General features: G+C 38.5%; 1 protein-coding gene across 3 annotated transcripts in view; it reads right to left on the minus strand.

The window, feature by feature from the left end:
- The window catches only part of Armc8 (armadillo repeat containing 8), an 82,248-nt gene that overhangs the window by 13,249 nt on the left and 42,916 nt on the right, over window positions 1–26,083 (minus strand). For all 3 annotated transcript variants that reach the window (XR_004769729.1, XM_027414272.2, XM_027414271.2), the window contains 6 exons: window positions 12,975–13,057; window positions 12,597–12,678; window positions 10,172–10,258; window positions 7,547–7,639; window positions 6,870–7,019; window positions 5,807–5,902 (listed from right to left, as the gene is read on the minus strand). Coding sequence is in view for 2 of the 3 variants with exons in the window: in XM_027414272.2 (XP_027270073.1) it covers window positions 5,807–5,902; window positions 6,870–7,019; window positions 7,547–7,639; window positions 10,172–10,258; window positions 12,597–12,678; window positions 12,975–13,057 (591 nt within the window). In the remaining variant the exon portion in view is untranslated. The remainder of the gene's footprint in view (window positions 1–5,806; window positions 5,903–6,869; window positions 7,020–7,546; window positions 7,640–10,171; window positions 10,259–12,596; window positions 12,679–12,974; window positions 13,058–26,083) is intronic.

The raw sequence follows: 26,083 nt of genomic DNA on the forward strand, positions 1-26,083 counted from the left end.
GCATACAAAGAGCCTAGTTAAATCCTGGCACCCACTTAAAGTAGGTTAAATTCTACTTTGTAAGATAATAAATTTTAAAACTCACTTCTAAGGGAAGCCCTTGGATCTGGCCCCATCTTCTTCAAAGACACAGCCTCTTTGCTAGATGATTCCTGGGAGCTGCAACTTTCCTCCCTTCCTGAGGCTTCCATCTGCAACTTGCTCCCAAGCTTGTGATTGAACCTGGCTAGAAGCTACAATGGCCATTGCAATTAGGACATGTTGATGTGTTTTTGAGGGACAGAAAAGGAAGCAATATGTGTAAAGGAGCTTGGTCCAAGCTGGCCTGATGAAGAGACTGGAGGGAGCCTGGGCCAGCTGATGGGGCAGTGCATCTTGACAGGGCACTGGCAACTGGAGTTTCTGATCAGAGGAAGAGACTGTTCTTAGAGATGCTCCATTCTGTGTCAGGATTAAGGTAAAAGGACTTTGGCAGGGAAATCAAGACATCAGATGGAAGCCACCATGGCTCCATCTTCTGCAGGGCATCCAGGTGGGGTGAAAATAAGACACAACCTGGTTTCACTGAAGCAAAAGGGAACCAAGAAAACAAAGGTTGTTGGGTAGAAAACAGGCCGGGAGCAGCCAAGAAATCAAAGCCAGGTATGAGAGCTGAGGATGTGACACAGACTCAGTTTCTTCCACCTTTTCTGTTGTAAGAGTTAAGTTAAGAGAACTAAGCCAAGGAAGAAACTATTTTCTAACTCAGGCCCAAGACCTCAAATGTCCCAAGGGGTCTGTGACTTTATTTCACTCTGCTTAATACATGGCTGTAACTAGATTACCAGGGAGTAAGGTCAGAAGTGTGAAGCACTTTTTTTACAATAGGTGCAGAAAAACTGACTGAAAAAAATCCAGTATCTATTCATTGACAACTATTCCACAGACTACGTAAAAATTTTCTTAATGAGGAGGAACTGTCAGAAACCTACACTTTTCATAGTCAATAGTGAAAGGCAATGCTTTCTTCAAATATTGGGAGCAAGGCAAATATGTCCACTCTTACCAGTTCCTATACATCCATTATACTGGACATTTTAGCTAAGCAACAAAACAAGAACAACGAATGTTAAACTGTTTTCATTTACAGACAGAAAATTCTGAGTAATTCACCAAAAGGCTTAAGAGTGAGCAATGAAAAAAAAATCAATGTTCAAAAATTGTCCATATAAATAGTAATGAGCATTTTTATTTTACTGGAAACCACATTTTTTTAAAAGGCCATTCAAAATTGCATCAAACATTGCTAAAGAAATTGCTTGATGGTTAAGAATACTGCCTGCTTTTCCAGAGGACCCAGATTCAATTCTCAGCACCCACATGGCAGCTCACAACTGTCTGTAACTCCAGTTGTAGGTTATCCAAGGCATACACATACATGCAGGCATACACATACACATAAAATTTAAAGATCAAAAAGTCATATACCACACACTAGGGCAAATGTAGATGAAAGAGGTTCGAGGACGGCATGCCAAAACCTGTAAAATGTCGCTGCCAAAGAACTGGTTATCTTTTATAAATTGCTGTATGAATAGACTGCCTGACATGCTGGTTTTGAACCTAGTTTCCTTCACATGCACAATGTACCTAAGATTCATTCACACGGTGGAATGTAAACTTGTCCATTGTTTTATCCCCTCCCTCACTTGCTACTCAGCATTTCATAGTTTACTCATTCCTCGCTTGAGAACCATTTAGTTTGTTTCTATTTTTTTGGTGACTATGGATAAAAATTACTATAGACACTGACAGGATTTTGGTGAAAACAGGTTTTCATTTTATATATGAATTAATATGTGTGGTAACTACAACTGGACCTCTTCTGTACTGTGGATTCCACATCCACAGACAGAAAAATTCTAGGGGAAAAGACTGTGTAGTGAGTACATATACATTTCCTTGTCATTATTCCTTAAACAATACAATTTTGCAATTATTTACATAGCATTTACATTTTTACGAAAGAAATAACTCAGAGATTATTTAAAGTATACAGAAGGATGTGTGTAGTTACATACAAGTGCTATGTTCCATTCATTTTATATATGAATGAAGGCTTTGGTATCCGTGTGCAGGGGAGAGGACCAACCATCCACAGACACAGAGGATGACTTTGCACTTTAACCTTGTAAGGAAAATACCATAGAGTATGCCATTTTGTACTCTCATTGCATTCTTTTTTTAAAATAATTTGTTTTTATTTTATGTGCATTCGTGTTTTTCCTGCATGTCTGTGTTGAGGGTGTCAGATCTTGGAGTTAAGTTGTGCGTTGCCATGTGGGTGCTGGGAATTGAACCCAGGTCCTCTGGAAGAGCAGTCAGTGCTCTTAACTGCTGAGCCATCTCTCCAGCCCCCTATCACTGTATTTTTTGCTAGCAATTGTATAAATTCTTATTTAAAAATGTTTGCCACTCTAGCTGGAGAATGGTGGTGCATACCTTTAATCCCAGCACTCAGGAGGCAGAAGTAGTCAGATCTCTGTGAGTCTGAAACCAGCCTGGTCTACAGAGTGAGTTCCAGGACAGGATCCAAAGGTACAAAGAGAAAGCCTGTCTTGGGGGGGGGGGGAGTTTGCCACTATAGGACTGGTGAGATGGCTCAGCAGGTAAAAGAAGCACCTGCCAACTTGCCATCAAGCCTGAGCACCACATGGTAGAAGGAGAGAACTGACTCCTGCCAGTTGCCCTCTGCCCTCACACAAGGAGTGTAACATAAATGTTTTTCTAAGTGCTTGCCATTCTACAGGATCTGTAGTAATATTTTATTGTGGAGTGTCTGTTTTCTCCTGCCCCCCCCCCTTTTTTTTCTTTTTTGGTTTTTCGAGACAGGGTTTCTCTATGTAGCCTTGGAGACTATCCTGGAACTCACTCTGTAGACCAGGCTGGGCTTCCGCCTGCTTCTGTCCCAACTGCTGGGATTAAAGGTGTGCGACACCACCACCCAGCCCTTGTTGCTTTCTTTTTATTCCAAAAGCTTCTTGTATCTTCTGGATACAAGTCATTATGTTCAATGTGCTCACAGTTACTTCCCTCAGGTCGGGTGTCTTGTTGCTTCAATCTCTTAACAGTACACTCTGTAGAGTAGAAGTTTCACAGACAGATGAAGATCAATGTACCTTTCCTAGATGCTATTTTAATGGTCGTATCTTAAAATTTTCAAATGTTTCTACTGTACTTTAAAACTTTTATAATTTTACTGTTTACATTTGGTTTATGAATACATTTTTATTTGCTAGTGAATCACCTCAGTAGCTCTGTCAGTTATCACAAACCATGCACATGTGGGTTTATTTCTAAACTTCAAAATTGGTTCTATCTGTCGCTTGATGGTATGCTGTCTGGAGTACTGTATTTTATGTCTTAGTCAGGTAGCATGGATCATCTACTTTTTTTCCCTTTGTCTTTATAACTGAATTAGCTATTCTAGTCCCTTTTACTTTCTAGAGATTTTAAAAACTGAAAGACTTTGTTAATTTTTAACTACATTAATATTTATTTTGGAATCATGACTGGCATTATGTTGTCTGTAAACTAATTTAGGGAGAGCCAACATGTTTACTTAACTCCTAATTATTTAGTTCTGCTGTTAACAATCATAACTTTTAGTATACAGACCCTTATGAGACTTAGATCTAAGTACTTTATTTTTTTCAAACTACTTCTAATGCTACTTTTTTTTAGCATAATTACAAACTATTCATTGCTTATTTAAGAGAATAACTAATTTTTCTATACTGTTACCTTGCTTAGTTTATAGATTTGTTTTTTAAATGAGTCCTTGTCATTTTCTACACAATCCTTCATGTCTGGAGGACAGTTCTGTTTCATCTTTCAAATGTGTGTGCCTTACTTATTTTGCTTTCCATATTCCAGTGCCCTATTGACTAGGAGTGTTATGAATGGACAAATTTGGTCCATTCTTCCCAACCATAGGGCAACAACAGGTATATTCACCACCTTGACTGCAGTAGTAGTGTGGTGGTTTGAAAGAAAATGGCCCCCATAGGCAGTGGCACTATTAGGAGGTGTGGCTTTGTTGGAGTAGATATGGCCTTGTTGGAAGAAGTGTGTTACTGTGGGAATGGGCTTTCAGATCATCTATGCTCAAGCTATACCCAGTGATACAGTTTACTTCCTGTAATCTTCAGAGCAAGATGTAGAACTCTCAGCTCTTTCTCCAGCACCACGTTTGCCTGAACACCTCCATATCCCACCATGATGATATTAGACTGAACTTCTGAAACTGTAAGCCATCCAGATTAAATATTTTCCTTCATAAGAGTTTCCATGGTCATGGTGTCTCTTCACAGCAATAGAGACCCTAATACAGGTAGCTTCATGGATAAATGTACTTGTGAAAACTTACATGTACTGCAAATATATGCAGCTTAATGTATGCCCTAATAAAAATAACTTATTAGATGCTTTTGAGAAGGACTGAACTTACAGCTAACAACTAGGCAGTTTAAATCTCCCATTCACACCCACTTCTGGGTCCCAAAGTCCATGTCTATATCTATGCCCTGTAAAAACACACTGTTGTTGGTCTTTTGACCACATATAAATCTTGCATGGCCTTTCTGCCTTGCTTCTTTTCAGATGGATAGAATTCTACCCAGATGAGCTGTCTCCACAGACAGAATACGTCTGTGCGCTCTCCAAGGACCAGTTTCTTTTGAATAATGCATTTCTTCATTGTATCCCAGTGATGGTTTTCATTTCAACTACTACCAGTGATACTTAGATTATACCTTTCAGTGTTAAATTACTGTTCATCTGAAGTTTACTTCTTCTAAATCACCTACGATATTTGTCTTTAACTGACTTAGTCATTTCTTTTGTTGTTGTTGTTGCTGTAATTAAATCCAGGCCCAGCTCTCAAGTCCTAAGCTCTCTGATGTCCAGGACTGTTCTAAGTCAGGATCACAAAGGGTAAGTTAGCTCTCCATAATGATCTGGAGATTTTCTGTTTCTCTCTCATACTCACATACATAATTTGTGTGTGTGTTCGTGTGTGTGTGTGTGTGTGTGTGTGTGTGTGTGTGTGTGTGTGTGTGTGTTCATGTGTATTCACACAAACAGCTCAATAAATTCTAAACATGAATGGAGTCATGAAGCCAAACAACCATGCCAGGAAAGTAACCACTAGCAGCTTCTGAGTCTGTGCCACCATCTTGGAAGGTCACTTTTATTTTTGTGGTAAAATAAAATGTACACAACTTCTATGTTAATTCTAGAAACTACAGAAAGTGACACCCAACTGATTCCCTGATAATGTAGCTGCTGTACTTTTATACCTTCCCTAAATATGTCCTACAGAAAATACAGGTTTGAAATGGTAACCAAGAATAGAAGATGCCAAAGAGTAAAGAAACCAAAACGTCTTCAGGATAAGGAATTATCTATCTAACTGGAGTTGCAGGATTTGAGTTGGGAGTTGGGAGGATAGTAATAGAGAGAAGGGTTATGTCCAGTTAATCCTGGTGAAAGCATTAAGTCCAGCATGCTAAAAGAAGGCTGCTCCTTTAGAGACAGGGACAGTGCATATGGTATGTGACACAAAGGAAAAAAACTACAGACACTGGTCATGTTTTCTTCTATTCCAGGGAAAGAAGTCATCGAAAGAGCTGAAGCAGTGATAGAGGACCCTTTGGAAGGAGCTGAAGGGGTGACAGAGGACCCTTCTTGTCTTCTGCAGACATATGACATGAGACTACAGACTGGCCTTTGTACTCACAATCAGAAGGCTCTCCACAACACATACCTGCTCTTTAACTTCAATGCTATGCTCCCCTTCCAGTATCAGAGTGACAGCTTGCATAATCTGCTTTCCGTGAGTACTCATTATTTTATCTATATGCTGGAAAACAATGGGAAATCCACAATTACCGTCTGGAAAACAAAGAAAGAGACCACAGGAGGCCTCTTTTTCTTTCATTTTAGTTTTAGTTTATTGAGAGAGGATCTCATGCAGATGATCAAAACCTTGAATTCCTGATATACCACCCAATTGCTGGAATTACAGGCCATGGGCCACTGCAGCTGACTTACAAAAAGTTGCTCAAAGTTACATGATGCATAACCGCTTCAAGCAGAACAACACAGCTTCCAGAACTGGAATCTGAAGACCAGTGCTTATTGTGTTTTGAAGCCATTCCTCTCCCTTTCCCACTCCCTCTCCCTCTATGTGTGTATTATAGAGAACTAAAACCACTGAGGACCAAGAAGCACAAACTGGATGGGGAACCAGAGACATGGAAAATATGATGTAGGTCACTGATAAGGGCTTAGGGTACAAATGTGGTAAGGATAACTGAAAAAACAAGTAAGGCAGAGAAGGGGCCATCATGTTCTTTATCTACCCAAGAACCGCTGATGATGATGGTCAGGGAATATAAGAGAATACCCATAGTGGCCCCATGAGTAAGGCTCAGCCTTTCTCTTTCACACACCCATTTCTCTCTGCAATGACATCAGTATGTGGGCAGGGGGATGCATAGTGTCTATGTAATGATACTGAGAGGAATTTTCAAAAAAGAAACAGAGGCCTCAGAGGCAATGGTTTGGACAGATGAGAAGATCCACTCTGTTCAGCAAACCAGATAAGAACAGAGTGACAAGTCAAGGCAGACATACACCCAGCACAAGGGAGGGAGGGAGACCCAACATGCAAGTGGTGGTGGCAGGTAGGGGACTATACAGTGTGGCAGTTCCCAGTGCATCCTTGAAAGTGATAGGCCCATATGTGAACTTGTTTCTCTGGAAAAAAGAACACTTTACTTACTCACAGATGCTGAACAATGGAGAATCCTATGGACACTACTTACAGGCCGAGTGGAGAGGAGATTTCTAAGAAGTCCCAATGTCTTCATCAGCACATTCAAATCGGAATCTGACAATAACCGGAAGAGCTGTTCAGTACTCAAGCTTCGTAAAATATCTGCTTTTATTTTTTGTTCAGCCTGAAATGCCATATTCTGAAAGGATTAAAGACATTACAAGAATCATGTCTATGGTCATTGTATTAAATTTTATTTTAATAGAACTTTGGTCATTTCAAAATACAGACAGCTGAATCTGAAAGATGAACACAGAATCTTTCAGGTCATAGGTCATTGAAAACTGGACTATGTTAGCCAGTTTTTTAAAACAAAAATTCCAGCTAAGCAGTGGAGTGGCACATACCTTTAATCCCAGCACTCAGGAGGCAGAGACAGGCAGCTCTCTGTGAGTTTGAGGCCAGCCTGGTCTACAGAATGAGTTCCAGGACAGCCAGGACTACACAGAGAAACCCAGTCTCAAAAAAACCAAGAAAGAAAGGAAAGAAAGGAAAGAAAAGAAAGAAAGAAAGAAGGAAAGAAAGAAAGAAAGAAAGAAAGAAAGAAAGAAAGAAAGAAAGAAAGAAAGAAAGAGAAAGGAAGATTCCAGAACAAATGCCATGGTCATAACTTTGATAATAACTATTTTTCTTGTAAATTGTGACATTAAAAGGGGGGAAACGTACCATTAAAGCCCAAATCCCATTCACTCGTAGAGCAGGGTTTTCACTCTGTGTCAATCCACAAAGCAGCTCTACAGCTCCTGATTCCAAAATTGGCTGATTGGAAAAGGAGGAGCAACAGAGAATGATAAACAAGTAACAATGAAAAACAGAGTCCACATCAGATATGCCAACTACAGCATATGCCCCACCACTCACTATATAATCTCTTCCCCAACTCACCAATTTTAAGTAGAAATTAATGCACCCCTAAAAGAAGTTATCTTGAGGAAGACATGGTCTCTCTTTCTCTCTCTCTGTATGTATATATGTATGTATGTATGTATGTATGTATGTATGTATGTATATATACACACACACACACACACACACACACACACACACACACACACACACGCCCATTTCACAGGCTCTCATAACCCCTTTGTCTTCTTCCCTACTCTTGTTCTCTTCACTCCAAACACACTGAAGAACTCCTATTTCAGGCTGATTCTCTACACTAATCATCTATGACATGTGCACAGCACAATTGTGCTTTTAAAGGCATACCACAGCTCGTGCCCAGAATAGCCTAACTACAGAATATAGTTAGAATGCCAAGCTGAAAAAGGGTTTCTAGAGAGTTCTTAAAAACCCAAACTTTACAGGATTAAGATTTACCATTAATGAATAATGAAAGCCCAGATGCCAAGTGGTTACTGGAAGGATCTTAAGGAATTCAGCTGTAGAGACCTAGGAAAGGGTGCTGCCTTTCAAAATGACGCCTTTGAAGATTATGTATTCAAATTCTTGTATTTCAAACATTTGCCATGGACACTCTATCATATTTTTCATTCTATGCACTCAATCTACATTATTAATTTTACTTTACCATTTGAAAAGAATACAGACTTAATGCTCTTAACCCCCAATATTTTAATGTGTTTTTTGAGAACAAAGATATTCTTAGACAATCACAATATAGCTACTAAATCTAGAAGAGTTAACACCAAATTAGAACAATACTTTTATCAACATATACTCTCTATCCAATTCTGTCAACTGGACCAACAATATTTCAGTAGTCCCTTTGAGTTCATCCACTCATTTCCTCACTGGACCCGACACATATTGCTCTAGATAGCTGCAATTACTCTAACTGTAACTCAACTGGAATTTGGTCAGTACTCCACTGCAGGCAGGGGACAGGCAGCTCAGGCAGCCTGTCTTGATTTCTATCCCTACAGTGTAATAATGTCAGTGACCATCTTTGATTTCCACCTTGTCAACGCTGCCGTCCTAAGTCCAGTCAAGGCCTGCAGATGTTTGAATACAGAAAATAAATTTATAAACTACCAGAGGCCTAACAAACAATAAACCTCACTTCATTCACTCTTTTGGTTGTTGTTGCTGAAGACTGAATCCATTTTTCTGTACATATGTAACCATGCTCTACAAGCTCCAGACCAGAGATACTGTAACAGCAAAACTGTGTAAGGTTCACCTATCCTTTATTAAGTTTACTTTTCTTTATTAAAAACAAAAGGCCATGAGCTTAAAAAACTTAAAAATTGTATAAGGGGACCCCTCAGAAACTCAGAGAACACTGCATAAACAGGAGTTGCCTATGAGACTCCACCCATTCCTGAGGGTCTACTGTCAGTTAATGACTGCTGGGGAAGAAGGATGCCGTGCTCTTTAGTGGTGCAACCAGTCAACCCACTTCCATCCATGGTCATGCAAGCAACCCTACTCAAATACAGTGGTTCACACACAAAAGTATGTGAAGACATGAGTGATTTACTGGGAAAGAAGGGATTCATTAGAAGGGGGAGGTGATAGGAAGTACAGTGAAAATCACTAAAATTCATCATACATGTAGAAAACGGTCAAGAACAGAAATAAATAGAAAAAAATTCCCTATACTTGTTCTTCCCCAAACAATGACCACTGAATATTACTTTCTGATGCAAGGAGTTATTTTCTTGAAATGACTTACAGTGCTCATTTTCAAAGACAAGTTGTTCTTCAATTTATTCTTTAGTAAATAGTTTGAAAATAGTCTATTATTTATATTTTTACAATTATTTCTTTGCTTGCAATTTCAAGATAGACTAACCACATTCTATGACATCTCTTATTATAGACAAGCTGGTCCCAAATTCTTGGGCTCATGGAATCCTCTTGCCTCAGCCTCCTAAGTAGCTGAGATGACAGGTGAAAGTTACTGTGGTGGCTTTGGACTTTGTAACATCTATGTGGTAGACTAAACATGACAGGTAGGATGAACAAAGTAATGGGAAGTAATTCCAATACTGAAAAATAAGTGACTTGTCTCCTCCTCCAAATCCAACAATCAGAAGCAGTTTTTTAGCCCAATCCACAATTTCAACACCAACTATTATTTTTAAAAAAGAAGAAAAGCTGGGTAGTGGTGGCACACACTTTTAATCCCAGTGTTCAGGAAGCAGAGGCAAGAAGATCTCTGAGTTCAAGGCCAGTGTGGTCTATAAAACGAGTTCCAGGACAGCCAGGGCTATACAGAGAAACCCTGTCTTCAAAAAGCCAAATAAGTAAATTTAAAAAAAACAAAAACAAAAAACAACAATTGACTAAACTTTACCAGGTAAGAGAAAAATTAATACTAACCTCTTTACTTGGAGAAAATTCAAGAAGAAGGTTACATAACATGGAAGACGCTACTACTAGGATTTCATCGGGTGCATTTTGTAAAACCTAAGAATAAAAATACAGATGTCATTAACTCTGAAATGCCGAAGGTAAAGGTCATAGATGACTAAGTAAAACCCTAAACAATTATCTTCATTTTGACTTCTCATCCTGGACAGTGTATGTTGGGAAAAAATACTGCAATTCAGAAGCTGACTCTGCTGTCAAGTAAATAGAATTTTAGTAATAAAACAGGACTGGGGGTATAGCTTAGTTGGTAGAGTGCTTGTCTAGCATGCATGCATGAGGCCCTGGGTTTGATCCCAGAACAACAAAAATTACATACATACATACATACATACAAACAGAAAAGTTTTACCCAAACAGAAAAATTTCAAACACAAACAAGATTTTTTATTAAAATTAAATGGCTATTCTCTTGTGTTTTGTTGACCAATAGATTAAAATATATGGAAAAGCAAGTAAAAAAATTACTAGCTACAAAAGCAGCTTCTCAACTATGAGAAATGAAAGTAAGCATGAGTATCTGCATCTAACATTAAACTGTAAATGTGTAACTAAGGCATGATTTGAGAGTTGAAGCCTTATATAGCCATAAGGACAAAACTCTTGTAAGCTGTTCATCAAACACTTGCCCTTAGAGAAGTGGACAGAGCACTTGCTCTATCCTTGATGTGCATGGGAGACAGATTTTGAGCTGAGAAACCAGAGAAAAGGGCTCCAGACACAAAACAAGTTATTTTGGGAAACAGAAAAAATAGTTAAAAGGTCTTGAGTGGATAGTAAATAAATTATAATCAAGCTATAATTAAAAACAAACAAACCCAACCCTCCCCCAAAAAAAAAGAAAAAGAAAATTTTGAAAATAAAGAGTAGGAACTGTAAAAGAAAACATTAACTGAGGAGAGAGCCTTCAAAAACCAAAGAATGTCAAATCTGGCTCCAAGGTTTTAGATCAAGAGATTCTGAATCTGAAACAGATTTTTGTTGACCTGAACTGGTCCATCCACACGAGGCAGCCGGTACCTGCCCAGTGTGGAAAGGCATTAAGGTTGTAATTAGAGTAGGCAAATAACCATTCTGAGGCTGGGGGCTCTCAATGAGTCTCAGAAAACAAAAATACAGCAGGAAATGAATGAGTCACGCTCAGAGGGGTGCCATGTGTATGCAGGGGAAATAAGGAGAAAGAAACTCAGAGAATAGCCAATGAATGGATGTGGGACAAATGCAATGTCACAGGCTGAGAAGGAAGCAAAGGAGAAACTGAAGGAATATTTTGTCCTGATAAGCCTCAAGGCTGTATCATGACATCCTTCTAGAAACCTAAACACAAACCACATGCCCAACACTGTCATGCCTTCCAATGAAGTAGCTCTACAGTTCATACTGTTTCTCTTTTCTTTTCTTTTCTTTTCTTTTCTTTTTTTGGTTTTCTGAGACAGGGTTTCATTCACTGTGTAGCCCTGGTTGTCCTTTAACTCACTCTGTAGACTAGGCTGGCCTTGAACTCACACCGCTTTCCTAAGCCTCCTGAATGCTAGAATTAAAAGTGTGAGCTACCACACCTGGCTCATATTGTTTCTTAAACAACAACTATCATCTTATTTCAAGACTCAAAGAATAAATCATAATACTCTGCCATGAGAACAACTTTACCATAAGAACCACTCAGCATGCTAATTCCCAAGGCCTACAACACTGGTCAAATCCATCTTTGAAAGTAAACAACAACAACATCCCACAAAAACAAGGTCTCACTATGTAACCCAACTGTCTTCACCTCATGATCTTCCCACCTCTACTCTCCATTAATCACCTAGCTCTCACCTGGTTATCTGTACATCAATCTGTCTCATAACACTCCATCCTTCTAGGATAGTCATGAGGTACCCTTGCTATTTCCTACACCTTTCATAAATAGCAATTCTGCTCATAGAAAGAAATCGTTATGTTCTTTTTACCTTTAAAAACAGTTATTCTGTTTGGCATTCCTCTTATTTCTGGCACACTAATGTGCCTACTCTAAACTGAAGTTTAAGCAGAGTAAGAGGTAAGATGGCTATTGCAAGGCTTATGTACCTGGAGGCTTCATTTAGTAAGTACTCAAAAACAAACAACAACAACAAAATCAAAATAAATTTTAAAGTTCTACTGAAAAATGAAATGCATACAGTCACTTAAGACATTAAAAAAATTATCAAAGACAAAGTTGACATGAAACACTGCCCTGAGAAATGCATTTTCTAATTTGTAGCTGCTCAGAACATCTGACTCAAGATAAACACCAACATGTTCTACCCAAGAATCAGATGTAATCCTAGACCCAGGTGCTTCTGGCCAGCTCAGCTCACAGGCTCTGTACCAACTGCTGTGACTTTCTCACCTTCATTAAAGGTTTCCACACCGCATGATCCTGGAAACTGGTTCGAAGCTGCTGTACAGATCTGGATAAACTGTGCAAACATCTATAAAGAATGATCAAAATTAGCTTCCCAAGAAGCCAAAGCTCACATTTCAAATCAATTGCTTGGCTTTTCACTAACATGAACGTACACTTCAAGCATGGCTATCGATACTAAGTCAGCTACAGCAAGACACCTCTTAGGCATTGGAGGCTCTGTTAGGTAACAGTGCACACTGTATGGCTTCACCTGAGCAGATGTTCCAGAACATCTGCATCCTGTGCTTAGTGAAGGACCGGAAAGGAAACGGGCTAAATACACAGCAAGGGATTTTTATTCAGACCATGTAAAGCTCATACCTGACAGCAGCTAACCGCACCTTGACACTAGACTCAGACAAGCCAGTCACAATCCGGTCCATCATATTTTCAGTCTCAATGATCTGGAGAAAAAGGTTAATGCTGCATAAATAACAACATGAAGATGACAAACTTCACTGCTTGTAAATGCAAGTATGTTAATGTCATTAAGAGTTTCATGTTTTCAGTAAAAGATTTTACCTCTCAACAATCACCTTGCAGTGGGCAGGCAGCTCACTAAGGATAAGCCAGGACGAATGACAGGCATAATTATGTTTCTTTATTTTTAAAGATATTTAAAACAAGATTTAAGTGGCATATGTACTACAGAGGTGTGCATGAACAATCTGGGGTAAGGGGATGTAAGTAAACTATGAGGCATTTCCCTGTACAAATGATAAAGAATCATAGTCCACACAGTCCTCATCAAGTGACTGTAATCTATACGTTCTGACACAGCCATTCTGCGGCTCTTCCACCTTACCAAGTGAATTTAATCCAAGTGAAATATTTACATGTAACCCTTGCTATCCTTCACCATAGCACCAGACCCTGATAAACAACACCACAACAATCATTAAGCTTTGCTTCTTGTGGTTAAAAGATACCCTGAAACCCGTCTTCATTAAGCCATGTACTGATAAAAGAATAGTGTGCAGAGGAAATGAAGTTAAGCTTGCATGGGCCTACAGAAAAACAGACTTTTCCTATTAAAGTGTTAGTACAATCACAAAAAGTATTTTAACATCATCATCCTGCTAAGCATTTTCTATTCTCTGGATAACTGACTCTTCCATTTTCTCATCTGCAAGCACTATTATGAATACTGTCACTGACATACTAGGAAGTCGAGGATCTTAAATAACACAAGAGCTACCTGACTGCAGAGTCCCTGTATTTAGCAACACCTGTAATACTACACTGAATAATAGTCCTAAACGTGAATGATCCATCCTCGGGAGGAGCTGGTACTCTCACCTCAAACACCTAGCACAGACGAAGGTACAGAGGGAGCTGTTGAGAGTCTTTATTTCCAGGATATACCAGTTAAATCAGATTCTTGCATAGAGAGGAACCTGTGTGTTTTAAAAGGTGAGTTCACTGTGCAACCTAAGCTGAAGCCTAAGACCACAAACCTAGAGTAGCATGGGGTTCAGAAGTCAGACTTCAGAACTGGAGTCAGAGCCAAGCAACAGAAGTCATTTCCAATTACCAGCGACCAGTAACGAGACCTCTGCTATCAAAAACAGAAAACCTGGGGCCGGAGAGACGACTCAGTGGTTAAAAGCACTGCTCTACCATGGGACCTGGGTTTGATTCCCGGTATCCACATGTCAGTTCATAACTTTCTGTAACTCCAGTCTAGGGAATTCAATGCCCTCTTCTGGCCTCCACAGGCACTACACAAAAGTGGTACAAACAGACATACAGGCAAAACACACACACACACATTAAGAGGAGGCGGGTTGGAGGGAAACCTTGGGCCAGTGAGAAGGCTCAGTGGCTAACAGTATGTGACACTGAGTCTAAGGACTTGAGATTAAGCACCTGGATTCACATGGTAGAAGAAAAGAACTAGCTTCTGAAAGCTTTCCTCTCACTTAAAAACATACACGTAACACACATGCACACGCACATACACATAACACACATGCATATATATATGTATATATATGTATATGTATATGTATACATAACACACACATAACATACATGCACATGAAGCAAGAGAGAGAATACAGAACCACACTTTAACCATAGTTCAGGAAAAGAAATTTTCATATAGTGTTTTTTAGTGTCTAAATAGCCCAAGAATATATACAATATAGTACAAGAGTATGTATGTTCCTTATGCCAGACCAATCCTAATCACATCCTTACCTTTTATGAGCATCCATGCTTTGCCCCATTATCACTTCTAGCTTTCCATATACCTTCTTGCTCACACTAGCTTCTCTTTTTAACTCTCCTATAATTTTTCCCGTGTGGATGCCTGCCCGCTTCTCAGCAGACACAATCCCCTGTCAGACTTTCACCGCAGGTTCCCACAGCCCTGTACTCACCTGCAAGAGATCCCCATGCTCCTTGTGGTACCCATCTCCCACTTCAAATCTTCTAGCTCCATCAAAACCCCAGTTCCTCTGCACTCACCTCTACTTTACAGGGACTTTGCTTTTTCTCTGGGACATCAGTTAACAGCCCACTCTTTTTTTTTTTTTTTTTTCCCTTTTTGAGATGGGGTCTGGTTATGTTGCCCTAGTTGAGTCTCTAACTTAAACACAGGAGCCCAAGTGATCCTGTCACCCCAGGCTCCTGTGCCAGGCTTGAAGTCACACTTCTTATTGGAACCTCTCCATACTGTCCCTTTTTTCTTTACCTTTGTTATGCTGAATACATTAAGTTGGGTACATGACCCCTAGAACACTTCCCCATTTCCTTCTTGTATCTTTACAGTGACTTCATCAGAGGCTGTGTGTGTACTGGAGAATGAGACACAGGATTACTTTCTAAAAACCAAAAAAAAAAAAAAAAAAACCACTATCAGGACTCACCTCAGGTGCTTAGGAAACCTAGGCATGGGCAAGACTTTAAGGAGATTTATGAATAATGTTTACTGGCCACATTTAGCCAAAGAAGTAAATCTACCAAGCAACAGGATAGTGTAGCAATCATATAAACATCAAATAAAAACTATCTCCATATAGCAACAGGTCATAAATACCTGAATGCAGCCAGCAAGATGGTTCAGCAGGTGAAGATGCTTGCCACCAAGCCTGGCAACCTGAGTCTGATTCCTGGAAGGCACATGCTGGAAAGAACTAATTCCCACAAATTGTCTTCTGAACCCCAAACATACACCATGGCACCTGTGCACACATATAGCATTTGTGTACACACTCCTCAAAAACAAATACATGTAAAATAAACAAATGTTTGAAACTTCTTAGCCTTATGAAAGATCCTAACTCCATGTAAGAGATGGGCTAAAGAATTCTACAAGCTTAGTATGGCCCCACGGCAAGGTTATGACATCCTACACAAAGTTACTGAGGCCAACAATCCCACAGTCCAGGGAGAGGGAACAGATTGTTGATCACAATAAAATGACTGGATAGTCAACCTAGTGAGGGAAGATGTAAAATAATGTAATGCAGTAATCTGTTATATAATCTTGGACAATCCACTTTGCCTCTCTAGGTCTTCAGCAAAACGAGGAGATAGGCAATCAGCCCATGATATCAGCAGCAAACAACAATCTGTTTCCCTGGACAAGACCATCCGATTGCTCAGAAGCACTATGGAAAGCAAGGTAAACAGGAAAAAAGGCCAGGACTATCTAGGCCTAGTGAAAACACACATCAAAACCAGGAAGGGCAAATAATTCAGTTCCTACATGCATTCCTGCACTCATTTATTCAGCAAATATAAATGTCTAGTCATGAGCATGGTTTAAAACTCAAGGAAATGATAGTGATGGAGAAATTCCTTGCTTCCATCAAACTTAGTGCTGAATAACAACTGCATGAGTGCTATGGGGGTTTGCATCCACAGCCTCAAAAGCATCTAAAGAAATGACAGGATCATGGGCTTAAGTGAAGTAGAATGAAAGAAACATAAATAAAGGGAAGGTAGGAAAGATAACCATTCCAAAGAATGGGGTTCTTACTATTAATTGGAAAATGACCATTAATGACCTTTCTAGAAAATAACCAAGCTCAAGAGAGGATGATGAAGAGGCGCTAGTGCCCACTATTCTAACAGTGGAATGTAATCTCACACTTACTTCCTAAATTGTTTGTTTGTTTGTTTGTTTGTTTTTGTCTTTGTTTTTTTTGTAGTTAAGGCTACCTTGAGATATTTTCCATCTGGGTTCAAACTGACCTTTCCTAGGCCATCTGTAGGTATAGATTTGTAAATGAAGTTGCTATAAAGCAGATGTCAGTAAATTTGTCAGGATTCTAGGAAGCTCAAAACTTGAGAATTTGATTTATAAGGGGGGGGTACAAACATATAATTACAGTTCAAAAGAGCATCCAGGGAGTTCATGTGAATGAACAACATGATTTAATCAAAGTTTTACAGCCTGAGCACTGAAGCCATTGTTTATAGGAATGAAGGGGGGTCAGGAAGAGGCTGACACAGTGAGACTAGCATGACCAAATGAGGATAAAAATGAGATTATAAGGCTTTAAGGAACAGTTTAGAAATATAGACAACAAATTTTCAGGTTAACAGGGAAGGGTCAAGGTCCACTGACTCATGATAGTCTAATGGAGTTCTACATTGCTTTATAGATCTGGGGTTGGAAAGGCAAGTACAATAAACCATTTTCTCTGTGATACCTCTTAATGACCCCAGTACTATGTCCCAAAACATTGAAAGGGATCAAGTCATAGCACCCAGAATGGAATCTTAGGTCCTTTGAGGATGTAAGAGTAATGCCAAATAGCAGTTGTTCTGACTGACCCATGGGTCTTGTTGGAGATTCCATAAAAGAGATACTGTCCTCTGTTACAGATCCCACATACAGATACCAGAAGGGATACTAGTAACAGGCTATCTTTCTAGTGGAGGAGGTCATTCCTTTTCTTCTAGGGACTGTAAATGTAACTACAGAATTAAATCCCTTCATCCGAAACTGATAAAGGGTTACGTCAATGGACTAAGTGCTGCACTGATACCTGTAGTCAATATCTGCATGCTGTTGCATTTGTATTATTGCAATTCTCCCAGGAATAGACATGGATCTAGTAGAATAGAATGAGAGATCCTGTCACCAGGTCCAAAGACCTCTAAACATGAGGAAGAGATGGTGAAAGTACAGAGCCCATATAACACTAAGATGGCTCACTGTACATACCTCAATGTCAACAGCCCAAAGATGCCCTTTAGATACAAGAGAAACTGTCAGTCCTTCATCAATAAACTCCAGTAGACCCATATTGCAGTGAAGGGCAAGATATAAGCCATCTTTTCCTGAGAGTTTATCAAGAGCTGGAAGGACCAGAAATGTGTTATTAAAAAAGCAAAGCAAAACACTTGGATTCAATTACTCTTCCTTGACAAGACAGGATGAAACATTCAAGTACCAGAAAAAACTCAAGTTTGAACTTTAAACTATGCTTAAAACAGGTCAAGCAAACTGTACCAAAAGTAAACATCCTATCTGAGGTTTTAATGAACTTTGAAAGCAATTTAAAAGTGGGTGGGTTTGGGGCCAAAGGGGCAAATGGAAAAGTGGTCATTATCTTAACAGCAATCCAGTCACTTTACCATTTAATTTCAAATGAGCTTGTGGAAAAGGTTCCCAGAAGTTCTATGAAGTGTAGTGACACAGTTCTAAAGAAGACCGAGTTGACCACAGCAGTAAAGAGCTAGGGTCACACTTTGACAATCAGAAGAGGCAGCCTCCTAGATCTACAAAGATAAATGACTGCATCCAGGAAGTCCAGTTAAAGCAGGAGAAAGCACCCAGTCAGGCAGTGAATAACTAAAGGACATTAGGAAGGACCTGTCTATTGCAGAGGACGGGCCTCGTGTGCATAGACTGCACTGCTTCAATCTATTTAGTGTTATCATTAGACAGCAATGGACACTGATTTAAGCTCTAACCCCCACCTAGATGAGAACTGTGAATGTAAGATCTCATGTTAGTCAATGAAAAGGCTGATTTTCAAATTGGTGCAGGAAATAGAAGAGTGATAAGCAACAGAGAAAGATACCAACATTGACCTCTGGCTTCCACACAAGCAAGCACGGACTCATGCACCTGCACACACACAAATACACTAACACACACACACACACACACACACACACACACACACACACACACACACACCTTTAATATATTCTATTCTTTGAAGAAATGTGGGTTATCTCAGCTCAACTTTTCCTTACTTCCAAACAACAAAAAATAGTACAAACATTATGTCAGAAGTGTTATGCTGTATTGTAAAAAAGTCCACATCTATGAAAAGTATCACTACATAAATTCAAATTTTAAGTTCAATCATTAGCTTACATCAGCATAGAAACAAAGCAGCCACCAAATTACATTAGTTTAACAATTAAATAGAACCACTATACATCACCATTTAAGTAACAATAAACATTCCTCCACTTCCTTGTTTACTATCCCAGGGATGTGAAATTATGCACGGTCCCAGGAACTGTACAACATAAGAAATTTATTCTGTATATGTGCAGTCACATACCTCACAGTTTTTATTAAGGTCCAGACATACACAATTTACTGAGCAAACACAAGCCTAATGCCTGTAATAATTCAGGCACTGTCTTTATGTAGCTTATGTAATAGTGATGAACATTACTATTCAAGATCAAAGGATCTCACATGTTACCTGGAGTTTAAATCTATTCCATAAGGAATCTGCTCACAAAATAAAATTCTGAAATGGTACCTCTAGCTGGGGATGTAGTTCAGTGGTGGAGTGGCTTGCCTACCATGTACATGCTGGGTTTGATCCCAGCACCTCAAAAGAATAAAAATAAACAAATTATTTAAAAGAAAAACGCCACAGACTGAAATAGTATCTGAATATTTCCTCTCTAGTATAGTGTACAACATAATCACATTTAGATGGTACCTCTAGAAAAAACATTTAAGTTGAAGCAAACAAAACAGACATGAAGATTTCCCACTTTATAGGCCCAAACATCCTGAAACAACCAATTTCTGTGTGCGAAAGTAGCAAAGTGGGAAAGATTTCTTCATAAGAGGACCGTTGCAAACTCCTTTCTAACAGCTGATCCTAATTACAATCATATTGTGGTCTGTGTTATGTGGCCTGCAATATATGGTCCTCCTGCCACTGCCTCCCAAGCACTGACTAGCTTGTACACCATGTCCTGCTGCAGTTATTCTTATTCTGTATTAATTATTCACGGCAAAACTGGTTTCCAGTATAAACAAGGCTTTCTATACACGTATGAAACTCTGGGATGACTATATAGCAATTTGTTCTCATCTGTTTTAAACTTACAAGGTATAAACCAATCTTTGCTTCATTCCTGGCTACATAGGTGACATATCATGAATGACAAACACAAATGAATAGATTTATCTTGTTATCTACTGAGTACCAAACAGAAAATTGCCGTGTATTATCCACCTGCTAGCATACACTCTGTAATTATATACCAAGCTCCCCATTTTAGACCAATCACACACTCTTCTTACCCTTTATATCATCCTTTGGCTCTACTAGAGTTATGCAATTTTACGTAAACAATGGACTGCTGAGGAGCAGAGGTTGTTGGCTTCAGAGAGAAGGGGGCAATACTTAGACTCTGGATTGATTTACTAGCTGCCACTTTGGTTAAACTGTTTGCTTCCAGGTCTGGAACAGTTATATCACAGGGTGGTGTGAGGTTTGAGAGAGAGAGAGATAACATACTCAAGTTTACCAATGTCCAGCACATAGTGAGTTCTCAATCAATATCTGTTCTAGTCACATGGACTTCAGCTTCTAAGTACAGTATATCTGGATTATTTGCATTGTATGATTTTCGACCCTCAAACGTGCTTTATATTTGCTTATTTTATCTAAAATATAGCATCTTACTCAAGCAATGTTCCTAAGCAATCCACAGATACCAGTAACAGTTCATATAGTAGTAAAAGCCACAGTTTTTATCTCTTTTGCCCAAGGTCCCCATAGCCCATCATCATTCAAATAAGAGAATTGATTTGTAGGGGATCTCTAGTGGCAACGTCACACTGTTAGTGCTTAATAACAGTTTGTGCAGAAAGGCAGACTACATCTTCTCACTCTTCTGGTTTTGTGGGTCCCATTTCCAAGTAAGCACATTTTCCACCAAATCTGTTTCTGGTGTTTTTCTTGTTTGTTTGTTTTTAAAGCTATGCAGTGTCAGCACAGAGTGCTAAGTTCATTGTGCAAAGGCCAGACAGTAAGTAAATCCTCTAATGGGAGGCGCTCATGCTCCTGTCTCAGCTGCTCAACCTGCCCTGGGAGTTCAAGACAAGTGAGCAGGGCTGTGTTGGGACAGGGCCTCAAGGGCACAGGTCTGAACTGAATTTACTCTTCTCATGTCAGAAAGTGTTTCTGCTCTGAGAACCTTCGCTCAACCACTTAAACTCACAAGGCATTCTTACTGGCAAGAACTGCACAGGGAACAGGTATGTGTCCTGTTGACTCCTGTGCTGGCATTTTAATTATGAAGAAAAATGGTAACAACAGCTTTGATTTTTCACAAACTCAATTTCTTTCAAGCTCTGCTATTCCAAGTACTTAGTTACTCAAAATACTGCATGTCCAGACAACATACTCCTGAAAAATGTGAGTTACCCATTTGTTTACAAATATAATTAAAGATCATATTTTATCCCATTTTTTTTTTTTTGGTTTATAAACCACCTATCTTTTACCTAAATTATAAAGAATTTATCAACTACCTACCATGAACTGTATGAAAAGACTTAACTCCATGTCTCCATTTAATGAAGTTCTGAGGTAAAAAGGCTTTTGCTGTCTTCTATAAGAACCTTCACTGTGTATATAGCAGTATCACAAGCAGGTTTGCTGCATTCAGTATGCTGAATGTCAAGGGTCTCACCACTGTGGACATGTGGCAAAACCCCATTATCGCTTTAAAAATACTTACCATGAATGAATGTCACAGGACTCATTTAGAATTCTTAGAAGGTCAGCTTTAAAAGGTAACTTAGAATTAAGCCACCAATTAAGTTAAGGAATTAGAAACTCTGAGAGCAAAGCCAAGTCCTAAAAGATGATATGTCTGTGGTGCCATAGAAAACCCTGAGAATGTTCAAGGTATCTATCTGTTCAATACATAGGTAAGGCTTAGAAGGAATTCCTTACATCTGTCTGAGGAAAGAGACAAGTACAGAATCCAACACCATGCCTTTGAAATAAACATGTAAACTATCACACCTGAAAACACAAATTCATGGTCATTTATACTCTTAACCAAAAGACCAAATAACAACAAAATGAAGCTCTAACAAAGGATAAAACTTTTCAAGGAGATGCTTAACAAAATTTGGAGAAAGCACAAAATATGAAAACTGACTTCAAATACAAACATACTATAAAAATCTTATACCATTAAAATAGAGAAATAAATGTGTATTTTTCTCTTTTGGAAACTTGTTTCCTAGAAATGGTAATTACTTGGGGCAACTGTGTTAGTTCGAATCATGGGTAGAGATACTTAAATAACATTAAAAAAAAAATCAAGATTTTTAAATGTATCTTAAGTCAAAATTATAAAACAAATCTGTCATTAGAGATTCATTATAGAAAGAGCATGTTTCTGAAATGTAAGAATTCTTTTTCTGAAATGAACTTGCTGACATTTTGGGCAATTTACATCATAAAGTCACTTTCTTCATTATAAATCCTATAAGGATTTTACATCTTCAATGTTGCTCATCTTCACACACACAAAAGACATATACGGTGCTTATTTAAATTTTTCCAATGAAGTAATTTAAAGCAATCAAACAGATGATGCCATTTATTGAGTCCTTATTATGTGGCTGACATCACATTAAATATATTATGTTGAATCTTCCTTGCTAGAAAAAGGGATAAGAAGGAGATTCTTGTTTCTTTGTTTCCTCTTTTTTTCTTATTTTCTCTTTTTAAGTTCAATTTAAAAATAAAAAGCAAGCTAGTCCAATGGTGTCATCTATAGTCCCAGCCACTCACTCAGAAGGCTGAAGCAAGAGCATCACTTGAGACCAGGATCATGAGCAAGTCTGGGCAACATAGCCTGATACTGTCACTTAAAAAAAAAAAAGAAAAGAAAAGAAAAAGAATCCCAACCTTGACTGCTTTGCTTTAGACCATGTAAAGCTACTGTAAATCTCTTGCCCAGGAGACAAACTGAGTTTTCAATTCTTGATATATGAAATAAAAGGCATTTAAAAAGCATTCAAAGTAGCATCCCCAAAGCAACTCGATTTCAATCTCATTCAAAACAACGGGTACACTATAATTCCTTCCAAATCATTCCTCATGCCCCTATCAGACACTGCCTGACCTTTCTCACTCTGCTGAGTTTTAAACTAACACCTACTGCTCTTCATCTCCCCTACACATGCCTGGGCAATGCATACAACTGCAACAGCAGTTCAATTAGTTAATGTATAGCTGAAGAAAGCACTGGATAACTGACCTTAAAAAACCCAGGCATTCATTAATTAGAGGATACTTCACATAGGTGTGATATCACTTTAATGAACAAGTGGAACTCTCAGTCAGGTTAATTTCTACAAACTACACTGTATGTTTATCCCTAGAAAATTTATTTCAAATTCACAATTGTACACTCTGGGTTTTGTTTATAAATCACACATAGAGAAAGAAAAAAATTTTTTTACATCTTACAGGGCTGACAATGGAACACAGGGTCTTGGCAGGCTAGTTGTGAACTCAGCCCCAGCACTACTCCTTTATCTCTAATTAGGATACAACAGTAAAGATGACTTTGACATAAAATATGTTCTCTTTGACCCATACCCCAGGTTAGTAGGCATTTAGAAATTAGGATGACCTGCCCCTTGAACCATTTATATTTTCTCTATGCTGTATCTAATGAAAGCCCTCGCCTGTAAGGAGCAGACATCTACTTCTCCCATTTTCAAGTTCTTCTCTTCTCATACATATGGGATTGCTGGGAAAGTTGGGAAAGTTTGAGAACCGTTACAGAACAATGTAATTCTACAACACAGCTCATTCATCTATCACTTTGATTACTTTGTTTATTGGTCATTCATTAAATGTTTATTGTCAACTGTGCAGAGTTGTAGATGCTAGCAACACAATAGTGAACAACAAATTTAAAAAAAAAAAAAAAACCAAAATACCCTGCCCTCAAGGAGCTTACATTCTAGTTCAAATATCTAATTCAAAAATTATCTCCAGCTAAAATGTAAGTACTCAGACATAAGAGGAAAGTGTTCAGAAAGGCTCTCCTAGTCAGAACCCCAGAAGGGACAATGACTACAATCAGTTATTTCATTAACATTTCTAATGTGTTTGCTTTTTGTGTTTACTTTTACCCAAAGCAAAAGCAACATCCTTAGTTGATTAATTTCCTTGCCGTTTAATTTATTCTGTGCCATTGCCATTTGTGTACTTTCTAAATTTCTGAAACACTCCATTAGTTCCTTGAAGAGATTAAAAGAGAGGTAACCGCTGTTCAGTTTCTAACGTCCCTGATGATCAACAGGTATGAAATGAAGTGATGGTCTTCATGTCTTCACTAGAAGAGAAATGGCGTCAAGACTACAGGGTTACTCTCTACTCCCAGCTCTGCATGACTTAACCATGACTGCCAATGCCTGTATCTGAAGGTTTATTGCCCTACTTCTTGTTGTCCTGCCCAACGATCTAAACTACTGCTTTCTAACCAGCACTATTATGTGGTATCATTAGAAATTGGATTTGCCCCTGACAGAGAGAGACCAGAGTTAATGCTTACTTGGTGTTACTGTCAATTTAGTTACAGCCAAAACATTCTGGATTCTCCTGAGCTCTCATTTCCTATCCAGGCCCTTATTCTCTCACATAATCAGGGTCATCACTACAGTTAAGCTGAATTCTTCTAGGTTTATTGTAGCAAGTTATAACTCCCATTAAGCTCAGAGAGCACACTTTGTCTTGGGCTTCTTTATTGACACAGCCAACGGGAATGCCTTTCACTCTCACAATCAGAACCTTCTTTCTTTTACCCTTCTGACCAGACATTACAAGCAGTTAAGAAATTAGTAAGTAAGTCAGAGTAATAAAAGATAAAGGCTAGGGATAAAAACACCAACTTTGCTGTGCATAGGAGAAAGGAAGATTCAGTCATACTAAACAACACATCACCCTGTATTTCATTTCTGCATTTTGTTTCTATACTCACTCAACATTTTATTTATTTATATATTTGTGTATGTATGTATTTACTTATTTTGCAGGGTTGTGGGGAGGATTGACAGACTGGCCTCAAGATTGCTGTGTAGTCGAGAATGACCTCGAAATCCTGATTCTCCAGCTTCCAACCTCCCAAGTGCTTGATTATAGGTGTGCAAGAGCACACCCAACTCCTGTTCAACAGGTATTTATTGAGTTCTTCTGAAGTCGTAGGAACAGCTGAACTCTGTTGCTGCTTTTTAATGGAAATACAGTGACATGATTCCAAAGAAGGGATGGCAAATCTCTGGCATGGAGATCATGTTTAGTTTTACACTGAATTTTGTCTGACTCAAAGAAAAGGTATCAGGTATTAGCCATTTTTAAAAGAGAGAGAGAGGAGGGAGAGAGAGACATAATTGTAGGAAGACAGATCATTGTTGCTTTCCTTTAATGGCTGTGTATACCTCTCACTGTCCCTGTTTCTTGCTCTAGTTTTCTGGTATTCATTCTTCCTCCTTTCCTTAATGGGCCACAATAAGACCCTGTGATGCATATTATTTACTGAATTATGACCCTGTTTCCAATATGAACCAGATCAACTGCACACTTCATCTTTGCAGCTGAAACATGCAAGATAGATGGATAGATGAATAGATAGATGAATAGATAGATAGATAGATAGATAGATAGATAGATAGATAGATAGATAGATAGATAGATAGATTTGAGGGGGCCTAGGAGGGTAGGTCTATAGTCCTTGAATTATCCACATATATATCAGTACACTGAAATTCTCTGTTGACAAGAATAAATGCTACATTAAAAAATATACATTAAGAATCTACACAAAAGAATATCATCAAATTACATAAGGCATAAGTATAAAAGAGAAAGAAATACTTCATGTAAAAAGCAAATTTAATCTATCCAAATAATCATTTCAATAAAAAGAAAGGAATAGTAATAAATGCATACCAAGTAAGAGTTACCACCTTTTATATACCAAAAATAAGGATTTTTCCCACTTCTAAGACCAGCCTTTAAGCTGAATTTGTCAGAATTTTTTTTATAAGTCTCACTTTACAACTTCTTCAGTGAGTTCTATAAACTGTAAACTACTCACCAATTTCCCAGAATTAAAAAACTTCCTAAAAATTCTACATAATCCCATCACATAAGAATAGCACAGTAACT

This window comes from Cricetulus griseus, chromosome 4 (assembly GCF_003668045.3).
Source record: "Cricetulus griseus strain 17A/GY chromosome 4, alternate assembly CriGri-PICRH-1.0, whole genome shotgun sequence".
Taxonomy (NCBI): Eukaryota; Metazoa; Chordata; class Mammalia; order Rodentia; family Cricetidae; genus Cricetulus; species Cricetulus griseus.